Genomic DNA, 20,989 nt, shown 5'->3' on the forward strand with positions numbered 1-20,989 from the left:
CCCCAGAATTCCTGCATAACCAAGTGTACATGGAGAGTTGTGGCTGAAACTCTATTACAAATGCACATTGTCATAAATTGGTTGCAGTTGCATTTAGTATTTTTATGGGGGGACTGTGACACTTCCGAGACGTTTCAAAAATCTGATGGTAGCTCAAGGATTCACCAGCATCCATAGGCACTGCATACCATTCATCAGAAGAAGCAGGGGAATTTTACTCCTTGATATGCAAAGCTAACTGTAGTTTTGGCATGTTAACTTGTTAATATTTAATTCAAAATGCTAGCGGCCACTGATGTTTAGCTAGTTTAACTGAATACGAAGCACTTTTCTGAATAATCTTCTGGTGTCTGAGAGAAGTGTTTGAGAACATGTAGACTTATATATTTATGAGATGTATACCAAAGTAATAATCAAGATTGCTTTTCTCATCAACACACTGCACAAAGTTTTATGAAAAGTGTTAATTTATTCACTTTCCTTGGAAGACAAGTCATATTTATAACTGCGCCTTCTTTTCAATGCTTTCAGATATTAAAATGCATCCTGTTTATGTTTATTCTACTCTAAGTTATTAATATAATATAATTATGTGAAAATATGATTCACTAATATCTCTTTCCTATTATGATTTTTCTAGGCTCATTTGAAATGTCTGATGTGTAATTCCTTAATAGATTTCTAAATGGATTCCAATGCTCTTAGTGCATTTATGTCATCTAGCTGTCTGCTATCAAATGGCACAGGGCAGGTTAGCAAACTAAACATTATTTCTAGGAGTTGTCAGTCCACTGGTTTTCAAATAACTCCTATAATACAAAAACACATTAATCTGGGGCTTTTGGATGGGGGTCACATATGCAGGTAGGGGGGACCTTGCATGATGCATAATGCAACATTAATCTCATACCTTGGAACACTCACTGGCAATATCAGTTATCCTTGTAACAGTGATTAGCATTATTATTATTAAGCGGATGCTGATTTGTGCTTTGTTCATAAATTATTTCCATACGTTTTTATTAACATTTTATCTCCCTTTAACATGGCTATCTCTTCTCACATATTCATGTGTGCCTACAGTATGTTTTTATGATGTGCGTTCCTACAACTGATCATCCTGAATTCAAAGTGTGTTGTATTTTCTTATTGGAGGCTGTTTCCTCACGCTAGAACTCCAGATATATATATATATATATCTGTATGATTCGATTCACTTGCATAAACAATAACCATATACAATAACATTTCGCAAACATCTTATTTCATTAGCATTGAAATGGATCTAATCACCATTGCCCAACCATGCTTTACATTTGTTGCTGGACAAATTGCAGGTGAACCTGGTATACCTATATGCAGGGGGTATAGGGGCCCCATCAGGCCATAATTCAAATACAATATCAATAAATATTGGTAAAACAGATCAACCTCTAGACATTTTGGGGGCCTGAAAACGAATTTACTGTGGGGCCCAGTGATATCTAGTTTCTCCACTGCCTACACTATGGGGGTTATTTATCAAATTTATCTCAATATTTTTTGCTACAAACTCCAATCAATCCGCTCCGGTGTTTTACGCTTATTTATTATTAAAATTAGCGGTTTCACAATTTTCACAAATTTTTCTGACTTTTTCACTGATTTTCACGATTTTTTTTATTTTCACCCGAAAACTCCAAAAACTTCGGGGTATTGCCCGAAACCCAGCAGACATCAAGAAATCATTGGGACTTCTCCCATGGACTTATATGCAACCTCGACAGGTCTGAGATGCCGGATTTTCAGATTCAGACTTTTCCATCCTCGGGGTTTAATAAATTGATGATTTTTTAAAAGTCAGATTTTATATAAGAAAATCATAAATTTTTCATGATTTTTGCATTCGGGGTTTAGTAAATAATCTGTAGACATACTGTATTTGTAGTACTGAACCAGGGCAAACCTATAACATATACTAACTCCAGTTAGTATATATAGTTAGATTTACTGAAGTTTGAAAACACCTAACTGATTAGCATTGATTGCTAGGCCTATACATTTTGTGCCACTAAAGATATGAAAATGTAACAGTTTGTTAGTATGCAGCATTCTTGTAAACAGAGTATCATGTAAAAGTGCTGTAAAAAATATTCATTTTTATCTAATAATAAAGATTTAACCCAGCAGATGCTTCAGCAAGTCTAGCTCATTTAAACATGGGCAAGTGACTCTTTAAACTGATATTCTAAAATCAAACTTATAAACCCATAGTTATTTAAATATCATCCTGTGAGTAATGTATAATAAAGGATGCAAGGCATGAAACGATACATAATGCATACAACTAATGCTAATATGCAGGATATTTGAAGAATCCACATTTGAATGTCTTAGATGTGCTATGCTTCTTACTCATATAAGTGAATGATTAGCCTATTGATCAACAGGGATGTGGACTCTGCTCAGATCTGGAAGATCAGAAGTAATCAGATGCTGTTAAAAGTATTAAAGGAGAAGGAAAGCTACGGAGGCATTTTATTGCCAATAGATTAGCTGCAATAGTGCAAGCTAGAATGCTATATTTATTCTGTAGAATGTTGTACCATACCCGAGTAAAAAGCTCTAGAAACTCTCTGTTTGTTTAGGATAGGAGCTGCAATATTAACATGGTGTGACATCACTTCCTGCCTGAGTCTCTCCCTGCTCTGGGCTCAGATTACAGTAAAGAAGGGAGGGGGAAGAGGAGCAAACTGAGCATGCTCTTGCCCAGGGCAATGAGGTTTAAGCTGAAGGCTGGAAGTCTGATACAGAAGCCCATGTGTACACAATAGAAGGAAAGAAATGCTGTATTTCTTTTGACAGGGGACTCAGAGCAGCACCACTTTGGGGGTTTACTGGTATATTTAGATGGACCTTTCTGATAAGGCTTACTTAGTTTTAACCTTTCTTTCTCCTTTAATGAAATTGATTTTATCCCTCATTAGCTACATCAGCATCACATGCTCCGAGGAGGGAGAACTCTGAGCTGTCATGTATTGTTTTGGCCCCTTAAATCAATATTATACATTACCTAACTATTATTATGATTTAAGTACAAAAAAAAAAAAAAAGTATTTGACAATTAAGGTAAGAAGTTCCTCAGAAATGTGAATGAATGTGGTTGGTATAATATTGCATGCCACAACATTTTAAAAAAGGAATCATCACACTGAACTATACTTGATTCCAAGGCTGACCATCTTATCTCTGTGGAAAGTTGTTTTCATATCTCTTACACCCGAGCATTATAGAACCTAATTACATATCTACGTTTATACAGGATTGCCAGAATTATGACTCGAACCCAAGCACAAGAATAATGATTTACAGTGTGTATTCACCCAAATATATTTTGTACACTTTAAAAAAAGTAATCTATGGCACCATCTAACAAACATTAAAGGGGATGTCCATCCAGCAAACTGTTTTTGCAGAATTAAGAAAAATGTAATTTTCAATTATGCATTAGCTAACATAATAAAAAAAAAAAAACTGTTTATTTCTCTGCAGAGCAAAGAATTTAACCAACCGTATAGATATTATCAAATGATTTTAAACTAATGCAGGACACATGTCCACCAAATAAACAGCTAACCACCAATTGGTAGGTTGATTCAGACAAAGGTAAATCTGGCAAAACCTGGCTGAGAAAAGTAAATAAAGAACATATGTTCATGTAAATTAAGTATGTAAATGAATGCAAATATCTGCACTAGCAGTGCCTCCGCTTCAATGTGGAGAAACACAGGCTGCAAACAGGAGGATCTTGCATTAATTATATTTGACTTATGCTACTACAGTATATCTCTCTGACAACACTCTGCAAACAAAACCACAGCCTGCCATGAAATACTAGACAATAATTTTACAGCTTCAGTGTGTCCTTAAGATGAGAAAATTTTTGTCTGCGTATATTCTGCGTAAAAAAAAGAGAGTGTATATATATACACAGTATATTGTTGTTTGTTTGTAATCTCCTGATGAAGATCCCTGTGGGGGATCGAAACGTTGAGTGGAATAAAACACATTTTTGACTGCAAAGAAAACCCTGTGAGTGTCGCTCTTCTTGCAAATATATATATACAGTATAAAGACTTACGCATACTTCATGTATTTTCGGTTCTGTTGGTATCTTGTATTAAAGGATAATAATATCAAGAAAATTGCAGCTCCAGTGTGACTCATGTACACAAGGTTTACAACACAGGTAATTTGTACTGTATCAAGATCTCCAAACAGGCTTTATTGGATTTATAATATGAGTCAATCAATAAAGAGAGAAATAAAACAGCCCACAGCAAATACACAATATTTTTTTTACTCGAAACAGAAACAAAATCTTTAGGGAATAATGGGAGTTTAATAGCATGTTTGTCTGATTTTCCTATTTTGATGAATAAGAAGGGCACTATGAATGATATCTTAATACAGAAAAATAACCACTGTACTGTCTTACCTAGGCATGCCTAGGTAATCAGTCTAATAAATTTTACTTAACACTCCATCATCATATTTAGATACAACATACAACATAGAAAAGACTTATATTTGGTCTTGATACATACAGGTTACAAGTTGTGACTGAGATGAGTGTTGGAATGTAAAGCTGGCCATAGATGTAAAGATTTTTAAAAGATCCAATCATTATCGTGAGACCACGAATATTTCGAAACAATCTTTAAATGTACGAAGTGCCCATCAACTAAAAAGACCATTTCATGTGATATTGCCAGCAAAACCGAAGGGTAGCTGCCTGCTTGTCCTGCAAACATAGATAGATTGCACTGGGAACGATAAAGATTTTTTAACCTGGCCGATCAATTTTCTGACAGATGTCGGGTGAAAAATCAAAAGATGTACGATCATTCGAATCCCACTAACCGCACTATAATTTCGAAGGATTGGTCGGACTTCGCTAAAATCGGTTGTTCGTCAAGAAAAATCTTTGCATCTATGGGGAGCTTAAGGAGGTGAAATAAACACAGATATCTGAGAAGCTCATGCAATACAGAAATAAAGTTGGTAGTTGCTTACACGATTAGTAAGATTACCCTTTACTTGGTGTCCAACTCTTACCTTTTTAACATCCCTGACCAGATGATATAAAGTGTTTGATGGTCCATGTCTCTATAATAATATAAAAAAAACAATAGACATACAGTAAATAGTTATACATGCTATTACTACAATCTGAAAACAATGAAAAGTGAATGACAGCAAGATATAGCCAGGAACCTTTTTGCTATAGTCACAGTCACCATGTAAATTCTATATTTCCATTGGTGAGGTGGTATTTGGGCACATATATCAAGTATAAAATTTATGTAAATACACTTTATTCTATTAGTATATACTTTGCTTATTACCGGTAGTTTTCTTATCATAGTTTATTCTCAGTTGTTATCATTTTTATCAGGTATATGATATAAACTGTTACTTAAAGGGGTTGTTCACCTTTGAGATAACTTTTAGGGGCAAATTCACTAACATTCGTAGTTTCGCCAGGCGCAACTTCGCCGCGCTTCGCCCCACTTCGCCAGGCGTAGTTTCGCCAGCGCTCCGCAAATTCACTAAAATTCACTAATTCACTAAAATCCGAAGTTGCGCTTAGGGGTAGCGTAAGGTTGCGAAGTTGCACTAGCGTTGATTCGCTATGTAAAGCGAAGTTACGCTAGGTTTGAGGTATTTGGTGGAGAAATGTCCACACTCTGCTTTAGATCTCTGTATCTCCCCAACACCACAGAGAAACCAGGGTTCGACTGACCATCACTACTATGACAATGTCTTGTATATCCTTTTGTAATCAACTACTACATAAAGCATACATATATATCTATCAGAAAGTCCCTGGTTTTGAACCAGGGACCTGTTGCATTTTTGCCACTGCTCCTCCAGCTTCAGTCAAAGGAGGCAGTATGGCGGCAGTCTTACCCTGATATAATATTTACTATGACACTGCCTCCATGTCCATCTTCCCTGAGTTACAGCCCATATCCAGCTGTGGGCAATGGCTTGTTAAAGGGCTATTTAAGCCCACTTCCCAGTTTCCCCATTGCTGGATCATTGGCCAACCTGCCTTATCCTAGCCTCTTGTGTTGTTCGTGATCTTGATTTTCTCTGTTTCTTGAGATCTTGTTTCTGACCCTGTTCCTGATTCTGATCCTGTCCCTTCAACCTTGTTCCTGAAACCCTGCTTCAGTCCCTGTTCCCTTTGGTTCTGACTTCTTGGTTTGACCTCGGCCTGTTTGAAGTCTTCTGCCTGCCCTTGACCTTCAGCCTGTTATATGAACTTCACTCTTTCTGCCAGCCGCTGTCCCTTGGTCTGTTTCCAGGATCTGTTTGTTCTGCTCCTTACACCTTTCTGCAGAGAGTGGTTTTTCATTTATTTTTTTTTAAATTAAACCTTTGTTTGAAGCACACAGTTCGTATCAAGTGTGGTAGTGGTTATACCGCACATGAGCTCCTGACAGTCAAATCAGTACATATGCATAACAATAGCTACATAAATACATGCTACTTTTGCCTGCTAACATTTTTACTTTTTCTTTTTGCGTGAAAGGCTGTCTTTTAAATTTTGTAAAGGAATATCATTTAAAAAGATTTTGTTTCAAAACTCTGCTACTCTGAGCACATGGCAATCATCACAGCCTCATCTGTGTTACTTTTTCCTGTCAAACGCATCAATTTGCTTTAATACATAGGAGTTAGACATGGAGAGACTACAGAAGAGGAAACTGTACATAAGGCGCAGCAAATCTGCTAGTTTCTATGCTAAGAAAAGATAGTGACTTTACAAGATAACTTTTTGCTTTTCAAAACAAAATGAATGTTACTTAAAAATGAATAAACTCTTTATATAAAATGAACTAGACCTTTGGGAATAAATGATCCATAATCTATGTAATGTAACAGAGTGTGGAACATTATGCGTTTTGGCAAATGCCTTTCTACTTTCCTCCATGCTGGAGATTTAAAGATTTCTTTCTTTCTTTTTCTTTCTTTCTTTCTTTCTTTCTTTCTTTCTTTCTTTCTTTCTTTCTTTCTTTCTTTCTTTCTTTCTTTCTTTCTTTCTTTCTTTCTTTCTTTCTTTCTTATATCATCTATCTTTCTTTCTATCTATCTATCTATCGTATCTATCTACTGTATCTATCTACTGTATCTATCTATCGTATCTATCTACTGTATCTATCTATCTATCTATCTATCTATCTATCTATCTATCTATCTATCTATCTATCTATCTATCCGTCTATTATCTATATATCTCTTATTCTAGCAGATTATTTGCCAGATGCTTTGCATTGTGGATAAAGCTGGGGAATAACAATAAAATGATATAAATTTGGTTTCACATTTAAAGATTTAATACATGGAATGCCTCATGGTATTTGCTCTGAGCATATTGCTGTGAATGATGCACTTGTGTTGTATGCACTGGACCAGATCTGAGGCTTCCATTTTCTTATTTTTGTAATGTAGTTGCCTCACTTTATAGCACAATCCATATACTACTTATGACTTGTGTAACATATTCTCCTTTGCCAGTTGTGTTCAAAGCAAGGTCAAAGCTTCAGCCATAGATCAACGTGGATATATTTTAAAATGATTCCATAGTTGTGCATCTGTACACAGTGTGTGCTGAACAGACATTGGTACTGTAGTTGGCAAGGAAAATGGAAGTACTCCACTAAATTGTACCCGGGAACAGCTGCTTCTAAAATAAAATTATCTGTAATGGCTGTAATAATATGTGTCTGCAGAGGAGAAATAAAAACTCATCATTGAAGCTAATATGGTTATTGAAGAACACTGCAAACATTGACGTGACCAAAATATTTTTTGCCCTACCGTATTATACAGTTCCTCTAGCCTGGAGATTGTGAGGAAGCGATGCATGCTTACACCATTTTCTATAAGCAATTTCACAAAATCCACTCTGTCCAGCACTAAAGCATCCAACATTGCTTGCTCAAGGGAACCCACCTAAAATAAATGTATATGCATTAATAAATACATGTTTTACAAATGCTAAAAAAAAACATATACTTAAAGGGATTCTGCCATGATTTTTATGATGTCGTTTTCATTTATAAAGGACACTGTTTACACTGCAAATAATTCACTCGACCATATTAAATGTAATTCCTGAACCAACAAGTATATTTTTTTACTTGTAATATTGGCGTGTAGGCAGCCATCTCAGGTCATTTTGCCTGATCCTATGCTTTCTGAAAGAGCCAGCACTTCATGATGGAACTGCTTTCAGTTAAGCTATTGTTTCTCCTACTCAATGCAACTGGAGGAGTCACAGTGGGACTTAGATTTTTACTTTTGAGTGCTAGCCTAATTTGTACCAGGGAGCTTTTATCTTGTTACCGTCCCATTGTTCTGCTGAAAGGCTGCTGGGGGGGGTGGGAGGAGTGATATCACTCAAGCTTGCAGTGCAGCAGTAAAGAGTGACTGAAGTTTATCAGAGCACACGTCACATGAATGGGGGCACCTGGGAAACTGACAATATATCTAGCCCTATGTCAGATTTCCAAATGAAATATAAAAAAATCAGTTTGCGCTTTTGAAAAAAAGAATTTCAGTGCAGAAGTCTGCTGGAGCAGCACTATTAACTGATGCATTTTGAAGAAAAACATGTTTTCCCATGTCAGAATCCCTTTAAAATAGTAATGTCTGAGTTTGTCTGAAAAAACTCATGGGTATATGCTTACATTTCTCACATTAGATTATTAGTTTATGCATCTTGTTAAGCATTTTTAATTGAAATCATCAGTGCTTAAAGTGCTTACTTTGTGTGTATTTGCACATCATTGTTGCACATCATTATGTATCATCAATCTTTAACCTGTAGCTACTGCTACAGCATGTCGCATTCTAACAGATTTACCAGCGTTAACATTTTATTCTTGGTAGTATACACAACACAAAATTCAAAATGGCTTAACAAAAGAAATATTATTTAACACTATTAAAACTGCAGTTCTTGTATCTTATTCATCCTGTTCCACCACTGTAAAAGCAGCATCTTCATCTACAGTATTTGTGTTAGAATCCCCTCTATAGAAAAAATATTTCAAGGAAATTCATGGAAATTTAATACAAATGCCCTGTACTGTACTTTATTGTATGGGTCATATAACATCCATCATACCGGCCACTGTTGTCCATAAATGAAAATCTGACTACGAGCGATATCCACTCTGTTCCAAGCTAAGGCAAGGCTCAGCTGATCTGGAGCAGAAGCATTGGCACCTGTGTAGTGAAGGGTGAAAATAATGAAATCATATATTAAAAAATGAATATATAATTTATACAATTGTTTTAAGGCTTAAAACACATCGGTGCAGTTCAACATAACAATACATATCATGCAGTTTTGTAAGGGATCTAAATATGCTTTACTAAATTGTTGCTGCGCTACAAATACCAGCATGCTTTAACATACTATCAAGTGATACTGGGAACTATAATCCAGGTTGAATTATTAAAGTACTATTGAATAAATGCATTTTCCCCAGCTCTCCAGGGTCAACACATTTACACCCTGATCTACTGTATGTACACTTAACAGCAGTATGTCCATCTTCTTACTACAATGTATTCAAGGTGACTGAGAAAGTATTGATAAGCAGTATGCTCATTGGTGAATTCTTTTGCATCTATAATTATGTTTTCAGTCAGCAGCATTCTCATTAATTGATTCTCTTGAATTTTTAAATAGGTTTTGGTCATCTCTAGAGAAATAGTGGCATTTTTTTCTGAGGGTTAAATGCCCTCTAAATATAATTTTAAATTGACCAGAACAACACTGGGAAGGTGCACTTAGCTTCATTCAATAACAACAATCACAATAGGGCTCATTTATGCCTGCTATGCAGTATCACCAACTTTGGTCACAATTTGGCATGTTTTTTTAAACATAATGCAGCATTGTTGCATCTGCACCTTAATTTGTAGGCAATTGCATCTGATATGTTAGAATGTGTGCAAATACATTTTATGCAATTTAGCGAAAAATTATCAGGGATTGTGCAATTTCTGTTGTTCGATGTAAAAATGATGTCTGCACATGATTCTTTAGGTAAAACTCTTGACACAGCCCACAGTTGGCACCGTGGAATTACTGCCATTTTCAGGGTCATGGTAGATACAAGGTTCCCATGTATCAATAGGTGCAGTTGTGCGTGATATATTAGATAAGATTGGGTGGGCCAATAATACACGCAAATACAACAAATACGAGTGTGTTTAGATTTAAGTACAGTGTCAACATGTGCAATGATTGTGTCCATTTTTGCACAACCGCAATTGTGGCTTTGTTTGTAAATCAGTCCTATCTGTTGTGTGTAAGGAAGCTGTTACTCAGTACTACGGGTTCAGCTTTAGTAATAAACTTGCAGTATTATTCTAATAACTCACCTGCCATATGGCACATATATGTGCTCAATTTCAGTTTCCAAAAGCTACATAGAGTTCATAGAAATTTGCTTCATTCTAAACATATTTTTTCAGACCAATACGACTATATACGAATATTGCTATCATTTCCAGTTGACCATTCAATTAAAATCCAAAAACTTTGTGCACATTGACTATGTTGTGCACAGCCCAGTGGTTCGTGGGTTGGTTTGGCCTTGATTGGGTGATATCATGTTGCTATCATATTTAAACAAGCAAGAACCAATTCTGAAGTCATTACTAGGAGAGCTGCAAGTCTACGTAGCCAGTGAAAATGTTTAGATAACAATGAGCTCTTCTCTTTTACTGTATTTGTGGGGGACAATAAAATGAACCAATAAACATAGACTATTTTCAGAATATGAAGCCCACAATACCACTTAGAATATTTAAAAGCACAAAATGTCAATAGTGGTAAGTTATTATTGCAATTCTATCTAATGTTAGCAGATTCTACAGCGCTGCGAAATTTGTTGGCCCTATATAAATACATGTTAATAATGTTAGCAGACTCTAACAATATTCTGTATATTGCAGTCAAGCCTTCTCATCTGAAAGCACAAAGCTCTTTGTTATTACAGACTTACAAAGCAATACTGAGAGAGGCCCACAACTGCACCGCATATTGTATGAAAAACATGCTAAGAAGGACATATTTTTCCTTTCTATTTAAACATCAATACATTGGCTTTGCTTATAAGAGATATGAACGGTAAAGGGTTACATAGAAAAGGCATATTACAAATTTATATGTGTAGGTATTTTGAGTTGTTTTTTATATTAATTTCGCTGGAATGGTTCCCATGATAAAACAATTCAGTGCAGCAATGCTATGCAATCGGAGAAAATAGATGACCCTTCCTGAACTGTCTGGTTATAAGCTGTAAGCGCCGTTGGGCAGGTTAAAAGTAACATATGCTTGAAGGTGAAATGGATTATGTGACTCTGGGAAAATAAGTTATTTCACATTTGCTCAACATGAGGCAAATAAGCAGCTTGGGGGAAAATAAGCTACTTTTTCTTTGTAAAAATAGGGCACTTACAAAATGCTTATTCACCAATATGCTCTTTGCCCCTGCCTATATGGGTTTGTAAATAAACAGAAAAAAATGCTCATTTAATGAGCATGGAATTTTAGTGCTATTAGGCATTGTATAAAGCTTTCGAAATCAGGTCACGTAGATACCTTTGAGCAGAGCAGTCAGAATTGCTAAATCTATATCTTGGTGGCCTTCTGATCCCATTCGGAACACAGTGATCTGAAAGCCAGGACACAAAGAACAAACATAAGAATTTCTTTTGTTAACAATAGGATATAGTTGTCAATGTGATAATACTTTGTAACTAGCAAGGTTACATTGGAATTGAAGGATTAGTGTATCTCTGCATTGTGTATCTTCAGCTTCAAGTGCATAAAATGATTTTTTTCCTTCCTATTACATGAATTACTTGCTGCTTGCAGTGAACTGATTTTTGTCTTCAGTATAAAATAATCTTTCTTTTCCAAAAAAAATACATTATGCGTTCTAAAATTGACTCTAAACAGAAAGAATAGAGTTCCTAGTCAAGTTAAGAACATAGTCTGCTATGCTGTCCACCCTTGTGAAAGTGGCGACAATATTGAATTGATGGGAATCCCTCTGGATAGGCCCATAATGTCATTCCTATATAAATTAATTAGTTATGAACGTTTGCCACTTCTTAAACCTTTCTCTCTTGCTGCTCCTTACATTTGGAATGCCATCCTTTAATCTTCCCTCCGTTTCTTAAAAAATAATCTCAAAAACGACCTCTTGGAGCATTGTCTTAACATTGGACTCAGTTGTGGCCCTTATGATGCAGTGACCAGCACTGTAAACTGTGGCACTTAATCTCTTCCTATTTGTCTGTTACCCACTCAATTAGATTGTAAGCTCTATGGGTGCACAAGTAGTACTTTATAAATAAAAATATACATATATACATATACAAATCATCAGTTTCTAAAACAGGCATATCCATGAAGTGGGGGTTATTTGTTAATATCCTCAACTAATTACATGCTAATTATAAGCATGACACTTTTGCTCTCTCTCTTCTGTCAGTTTATCAAGGTGTAGGGCTGCCAATTTCTATCTATAATTTCTAAACTCATAACTGTCAGTTATTAAAGGGATGTGGTTTAAAACCTGGTGTCAGGCTGAGAAGCAGTCAGGGGCTATCCCTGACTCGAATTGATCGAGTTTTCGGCAAAAAAAAACCTTAAGTCACTCAAATTGATTGAGTTTTTGAGCGAAACCCTCCGAAAAGAACTTAAACATCATGAAGGCTATTAACATCTTCAAATGTTTCAAGGGACCTCTGACTTCTACACAACCTGGTTTTAGATTGTGCATTTCCAGATTTGAGTTGTTTACAGGGTGAGGGTATAATAAATCTAAAAAAAAAAAATATTAACCCGAAAAAATTATTTTTGACCTAGAAAACTAGATTTTTGTTGTGCACAACTCAAACCTTAATAAATATGCACCTAAGTATGATGTAAAGAGTGACAATTAACAATTGGTTTCCATTTTTAATTATTTGTGAGTTTTGACTTGTTTGGTTTCTAATTGAGCAGCTCTCCAGTTTGCAATTTCAGCAATCTGGTTGCTAGGATTCAAATTACCCTAGCAACCATGCATTGATTTGAATAAGAAATTGGAATGTGAATATGAGAGGGTCTGAATAGAAAGATGAGTAATAAAAAGTAGCAATAAGCATAAATGTATAGCTTTACAGCTTTTTAGAAGGGGTCAGTGACTCCCATTGGAAAGCTGGATACAGTTATAAGAAGAAGGCTAATTCAAAAACAATAAAAGATAAATACAATTATATAAAATAAAAAATGAAGTCCAATTGAAAAGTTGTTTAGGATTAGCCATTCTATAACATATTAAAAGTTAACTTAAAGGTGAACCGCCCCTTTAAAGTTTTTTTCTGTGCTGTGTATGTGGAAGAAGCAGGTAGAAGAGGATTGCTCCATGGTGCTCGCTCAAAAGTATCCCAGGCCGGTACAATTTTCTGCTAACTGGAGCACTGGCCCAGGGTATCAGGTAAGTGATTAAAATCACTGGGGGTGCTTAACAGTTGACACCCCCAGTAACTCGCCTTTTCTTCTTCTTTAATACCTGTATCATTAGGGGAAAAGAAAATGCTCTAAGAAATCTCTCACTGCCTGTAGCTCCCATTGGCCATTGTTTATAATTAAATCAATATGCTTGCAATAGAAAACGTATTTACCATTTTCTCTTGTTTTACTCTTGTTTTTTATGTTAAGTTGTACACTTAAAACACAAGAGATAAGCAGCAACAGTATATCCTCATTACTGTATTCTTCGCAACCCTGTACTATCATTAAAGAAACCACATTGATTTGTTCAGGACAAACTCCTGGATTAGTACAATTATGCCCATCTAGTAACGATCCGAGCAGTGGTTGGTGACAATTACTGATTTGCATAACATTTTATCTATTTCAGCATCCTCTTATGGATTAGAGAAACCGATTGCTGTCCAACTGCAGTCCCTACTAAAGGATTGTTATGGATGAGACATGGACTGACATTCCCACACCAGCAGCAATAAAAAAAAAAAAAAACTCTACAGATGATTTATGGACAGAGTGCAGAGCTCCCAGAATGAGCATGTAACCACGTCCATTGCATCAATCCCATTTGATGCCCTTTGGGCTCTCTGTTGGGAAATATCACAGCTGCTACTCCACCAAGAAAACCTTTTTAAAATTACAGGTACAGGATCCGATATACAGAAATCTATTTTCTTTTTCTCTGTCATAAAAAACTGTACCTTGTACTTGATCCCAACTAAGATATAATTAAACCTTACTGGTAGGAAAACAATTTATTTGAGGTTTAAATTATATTTAGCAGACATAAGGTATAAAGCTCCAAATTTTGCAAATATCCCCAAATATCGAAAACCCCAAGTCCTATACATTCTAAATCACAGGTCCCATACCTGTAGTAGCATGAGGTAGGTAAGAATATGCAAATAATACAATTCTTTCCAAATGAAGGCAATTTAAATAATATTGTGTAGAATCTGTATATATACAAATTCTTCACAATATTATGGGGATTATTTAAAGTGGACCTGTCACCCAGACACAAAAATCTGTATAATAAAAGTCCTTTTCAAATTAAACATGAAATCCAATTTATGGATGATTTATGGACAGAACGTAGGAAAAATGCAGCATGTTGCGTCTGAACCTGCGTTCGGCGCCTACACGCGCCTGAGTGAGTACAGCCCCATTTCAAATAATGACTTGCGTCTATTCCTGCGCTCCCCTGCGGCTGAACGCCAAAAAACGGAACGCAGGGGAGCGCAGGTCAGAACGCTCATGTGTAAGAGCCCTATGGGGGCTGGGGGACGGAGGGGGGTCCTGGACAACAGTCCTGTGCCCCCCAATCCAACCCTGAATAGGAGAGGTACCAATCTTAAATTGACATTGTCTCAGTCTGCGCTGGGTTTAGCCTGAAAATCCAATGTAATTGGGGTTTTCGGAAAAAAAAGCCTGAACAATTTGAGCGATTTCGGGTTTTTATGTGATTTCATTAAATTGAGTTATTTTTATTAATAAATAAGCTAAAATCGGGCATGGGAGTTTGGTCTTTTTATATATAAAATTGTGTTTAGTTTTATGACATTGTATTACCCCCCTTTTTTTTTTTTTTATAGCTGCTAGGTATCATTTGGGGACCATTATATTATTAGCCAGTAACTACAAATTTTCTCTTTGGTGTCTCTGCATATTGCTATATCTTACAATCAGTAAATGAAACATTCACTTAGAAGATCACTCATAGTATATAATTTCAATCTTAAGAGCCACATTTGGAACCATAACACATAATTCAGTCGTGTGCTACATTAGCACCGTTTTCTGTATTGGCTAATTATACAATTCCCTCACCGATCTTGTTACTTCAAGGTGGGGAGCAGCTGCAAATCCCTCCCATGCAATCAGTCTAATCTAATCTTTATTGATCATTTGTCTTTTTTACTTTGAATGATTTTTTTTGCCCATGAATACTTCTGTAAAGAACTGATCAGTATGCATATGGTTTGCTCAGACTGAGGTATGAATTTCTGACTTCTCTTTTATTAAACTGGAAGGAAAGAACTGTTCACCTATGTACAAAGAACTCCCACTGAATGAGTGGTTAAATTATATGATTTTTCACAACCTCTTAACCTTACACATTTTATTTTGGCAACAGCACCCATTTCAAGTTTCATTTGTAAATATTTGAACTAATTCCAATACCATATTCAACGCAGAACACCCATCTGAAAAGACATGCATTGCAATAGTTCACAGGAGGAAGGGTTAAAGCTAGTTTTCTGTCCTGCAGAGTAACTGTTACTTACTGTTTCATATAATTATTTACCACTTCCTCTCTTCATAAATTAGAAATGAGGCCCTAAAGAAATGCTGTTTTTCAAATAGGAAGAGTCTCGGTTCTGCTTGCAAACAAGTTGGTAATTGATTATAAAAGTACTGTATTTCTCTTTCCCCTCTGCTGTCATATAACAGTGAATTAAAAACTATATAGGATGCAGTTAACCTCTTCTGTAATACCCTATTAAATTACCATCACCTATCTTGTGGCTGCGCTTTAAATGTTTCTGACAGACCCAGCTTCCATACTAATTGATTTTCTATTTCTATGCTGTCAGTCCTGTCATTGATTACCCTTAAGCATTCAATACAAATCCTTCCTTTAATTTGCAGACATGAGTAATTTTTCACTCTTAGTCCTTTGTCAAATTGTCAGAATGACTGGGCTGCATTTAAGAAAGAATAAACAATGAAGACGCTGAACAAAAATTATGATACACGCACATCCATTGCATTAGCAATTAACAAATCAAAAAAGGGCAACTGTTCAAGTTACATTCAAGATAACAACTACAAAAATATAAGGTACATACCAGTTCCTTTTTCTTCATGCATTCCATAAGAATCATAAAAAGGTGCTGTGCTTGGGTTCTTGTATAGGTAAAAGTCTTCTGAATTGTAATTAATAATTGGTCCCTTAAGGATTCATTGATAAGGCTGAAAGACAGAATGCTTTTGCATTTATACAGAATGTTATGTACAGCTGACATGAACAAATAAATGTTAGTGACCAAAATATTTCTTTCTCTGATTATTTTGAAAGTTGCCATCAAAGACTTTGCCTCAGGCATACGTGAAAGTTCGAACTGAGTCACTCAGATTATACTTGGATTGGACTCACTTGAATAGTATAATAATAATGGTATATGATGCACACACAGCCGGACCAAGGTTGTGGGATTAAATTTAGCTCTGACTCACTCTGATAGGAATCACATCTAATAACAGTCTATTAAACTGTAGGGCCAAAGTAGAATTTTTACTACACTTAAAGGGATACTGTCATGGGAAAACATGTTTTTTTTCAAAACACATCAGTTAATAGTGCTGCTCCAGCAGAATTCTGCACTGAAATCCATTTTTTTATATTCGATTTTGAAATCTGGCATGGGGCTAGACATATTGTCAGTTTCCCAGCTGCCCCAGTCATGTGACTTGTGCCTGCACTTTAGGATGGAACTACTTTCTGGCAGGCTGTTATTTCTCCTACTTAATGTAATTGAATCAGTCTCAGTGGGACTTGGCTTTTACTATTGAGTGCTGTTCTTAGATCGACCAGGCAGCTGTTATTTTGTGTTAGGGAGCTGCTATCTGGTTACCTTCCCATTGTTCTGTTGTTGGGCTGCTGGGGGGGGTAAGGGAGGGGGTTGATAACACTCCAACTTGCAGTACAGCAGTAAAGAGTGACTAAAGTTTATCACAGCACAAGTCACATGCCTGGGGGCAGCTGGAAAACTGATAATATGCTAACCCCCATCCGAGATTTCAAAATTGAATAAAAAATCTGTTTGCTCTTTTGAAAAATGGATTTCAGTGCAGAATTCTGCTATTAACTGATGCATCTTGAAAAAAACATGGTTTCCCATGACAGTATCCCTTTAATAATGACACTTGCGCCGTTGGACCAAATACAGTTGTTCTCAACTTCTTAAAACATAACCGAAGGTAAACCAATTGTTAACATATTTCTAACATTTTAGCAATGAATTTGGATTAGTTCTCAGTTGTGAGATGTAAATTCAAGATGAGATGTCAAGTAGAAAACTCTGCTTTATTTCACTAACATTTCATTGGGAAACGCCTGTTGGTGGTAAAAGCCATTTTCACTGCTGCTCTTCTCCCTGAAATCATGACAGCCAAAACGCCTACAGACTGTACAACTAAGATGAGATACAGAGAGTACAGATCATCTTGGTGGATTTAGTACACTCTTCTTTGTGCCTATATATTAACGCCTATTATCGCATTCATGCTACGTAAGTTGTCTAAAGATTATCATCAGAATTGCCGCCAAATATAGACAAAACTGTTGCCAATTTGTATCACCTCCCAGAGATTGGTGTTATGTGAAAAAAAAAACAAGAACTTGTAAAGTTTAAGAGATGTAAAGTTGTGAACATATTTCATTCCTGATATTGCTTAATTGGTAAGTATATTTAATAATACATCATTAATTGCTAATAAATATTATTTTATATAAACTATTCATTAGTGGGGCCACACAGTTAATCTAAATGAATGCCAAAAAACTCGCAACTCCCCAGAAATAACCCTGAAACAAACTTTTACCCTTGAGTAATTAACATCACTTATTGCAAGGCAATTTGTCTCATTGCACTTTAGGACATATGTGAGTGGCATTCATTTTGTCACAAGAATATTTGCAGCAATAAGGGGCAATGTTTTATTGACAATTTTTATGATCTGTAGTAAATGGATGCCTTTGTACCTTTTATTACTGTATTGTTTTGATGTAAAGTACTATGCACACAAGTAGCGATATATATATATATATATATATATATATATATATATATATATATATATATATATATATATATGCGCACACACAAAATATATGAACTACAACCAAACTTAGGTATGATTTTGGAAACTGGTTATATATTTCATTTTTAACAGAGAAACAAACTTACCCTCCTTCTTCTGAGTATTTGTGACCAAAGGCAAGAATATCAGATGCTCTCCCACTGCCATCACAGACCACAACAGGAACAGGTGGGTTGTCTCGCAGGTATTCCAACACAATTGATATCACATTAGGTCCCCCTTCAACAATGAGGGCCACCACAGGAACTCCTTGACCAATCCCTATAGCAGCCAAGAAAAACACACCCCCAAAATGGTAAAGCAAAAATTAATCAAGGTATAACAAGTTCCCTGGTTATTATAAAGTACAAATTGCTTCCAATTAGTTGGCAGATCATGATATACATTATGCTCCTGGATATCTGAGGGACATCTAATCTTTGGCCTTTAAGCTGTTTTACTAGTGATGGGTGAATCTGTGTAGTTTTGCCTCGCCAAAATGTTTGCGAAATTTGCGACACGGCAAAAAACTTGCAAAATGCATTGAAGTCAATAAGCATCAAAATAATTTTGACGTGAGCGTCATTTTTTTTATACACGTGACTATTTGGTCCAAATGCCAATGGGCGTCCGAATAATTTTGATGCGCGAAAATTTTTATGAAAACGCCAATTTTGACCAGGTTTTTCACTAGCGAATTTTTGCTGCAGTTTCTATAATTAATTTGCTTGCTCCAAAACGCAGAAATTCACAGCAAATTTGTGTCTGGCGAATTTATTCACCCATCACTATAGGGCTGGGTGTATACAGTATGTAAGATATGAAAGTCAAAATATCATATTTATTAGCTACCTCAGAATAGCAGAAAGAATATAATACAGATATGGGATCCATTATGTAAAATGCTTGAGAACTGGGGTATTCCAGAGAAAGGTTTTTGTACTTTGGATCAGAATGCATTAAGGCTATTAAAAAACATTTAAAGAAGAAAGAAAGCTTAACAAAGAAACAGGCTAGAAATGCTGCACATTCTCTTTTGAGATTCTGTACCAAACAAAGGCAACCACGGCTCTTTAGCAATGAAGATCTGTGCATAGTGATGGGCGAAGCTGTCCCATTTCACTTTGCCAAGAAATTCGTGAAACTTCAATTTGCGAAATGATGAATTTTTTTACGTACAAATCTTTGGTTCAAATGCATTAAAGTCAATGGGCATCTGAATAATTTTGACGCGCAATAATTTTTATGCGTCCATTTTGATGAGCAACAATTTTTTTTCCGCAGCAAATTTACCCACTGCGAATTCTTGCGAAAACATACGCTGTCAGCAAAATCGTGAAATTCATGCCTGGCGAATAAATCCGCCCATCACTATCTGTGCCTCCAAATATGCCCTGATTAACTCTCCATTTACTTTTCTGTGCTGCCGTTAGGTATCTGAGATTAGAAACTGACTCACAATATACAGTACACATAAACTATAAATGTCACAATATAAATGTTTATTAATTCAGAGTGACATTACATGGAAGCTAAAAACCAGTGAAAATTGCATCAAAATTGAAGTCATCCCTATAGTCTCAGGTTCTATGGCCGGTAAACAGTGTTCTTTGGCATTATTTTGTAAAACTCTATGTTATTGGCCTATTCAGTTAATAGGCCTGCATAATACATTTGAAAATAATTTGTTATAGTGAATGTTTACTTAAAAATCAACTGATATAGACAGTTACTCAAGAAATTGTGTTAAATGCGTATCCTGCTAAGTAGTGGGAATGGGATTTTGCCTAATTATGAAGAAAATATATGGTGCATCCTTATTAAAAAATAAACAACCAGGCTTATTGTATACTGCATACCAATATCAATGTCTACATCATATTATCTCTAACATGAACAAATTGGAAGTGGACCTATTTATACTAAATGTAACTTTTAGGGGCACATTAATCAAGGGTCAAAGTGAATTCGAGGGAATTTTCAAAGTAAAAAAATTCAAAATTCAAAGTAATTTTTTGGATACTTCGACCATCGAATAGGATACTACGACTTCGAATTAGTTTCGAAGTAAAATCGTTCGAATATTCGACCATTCGGTAATCGAAAGTACTGCCTCTTTAAAAAAACTACGACTTAAATACTTCGCCAAATTAAACCTGCCGAAGTGCTATGTTAGCCTATGGGGACCTTCTACAGCATTTTTCTAAGTTTTTTAAAGTCGAAGTAAAATCTATCGATTTGAAGGATTTAATCGTTCGTTCAAACAATTGTACTTCGACCGCAGGATACCCAAATTTGATGAAAAAAGTTTGAATTCAATATTCAAATTCGAAGTATTCGATGGTCGAATTTCGAAGTATTTTTAACTTCGGAATTCGACCCTTGATAAATCTGCCACTTAATGTTAATGGTTTATAGATATTAGTTTTATCAAAATGAAAAGAGTTCTGAAAGTTATCCAAATCATGGAAACGTTCTTATGGGAATGTTTAGTAATAAGCAATTTTT

General features: G+C 35.6%; 1 protein-coding gene across 3 annotated transcripts in view; it reads right to left on the reverse strand.

Annotated features, from left to right (window-relative positions):
• trpm3.L (transient receptor potential cation channel, subfamily M, member 3 L homeolog) overlaps positions 1-20,989 on the reverse strand; it is a 152,369-nt gene that overhangs the window by 37,578 nt on the left and 93,802 nt on the right. For all 3 annotated transcript variants that reach the window (XM_041564224.1, XM_018258772.2, XM_041564231.1), the window contains exons 7-12: positions 18,589-18,763; positions 16,468-16,591; positions 11,675-11,747; positions 9,182-9,282; positions 7,870-8,004; positions 5,098-5,148 (exon numbers count right to left, since the gene is read on the reverse strand). In XM_041564224.1, the coding sequence (XP_041420158.1) occupies positions 5,098-5,148; positions 7,870-8,004; positions 9,182-9,282; positions 11,675-11,747; positions 16,468-16,591; positions 18,589-18,763 (659 nt within the window). The remainder of the gene's footprint in view (positions 1-5,097; positions 5,149-7,869; positions 8,005-9,181; positions 9,283-11,674; positions 11,748-16,467; positions 16,592-18,588; positions 18,764-20,989) is intronic.

This window comes from Xenopus laevis, chromosome 1L, assembly GCF_017654675.1.
Source record: "Xenopus laevis strain J_2021 chromosome 1L, Xenopus_laevis_v10.1, whole genome shotgun sequence".
Lineage (NCBI taxonomy): Eukaryota > Metazoa > Chordata > Amphibia > Anura > Pipidae > Xenopus > Xenopus laevis.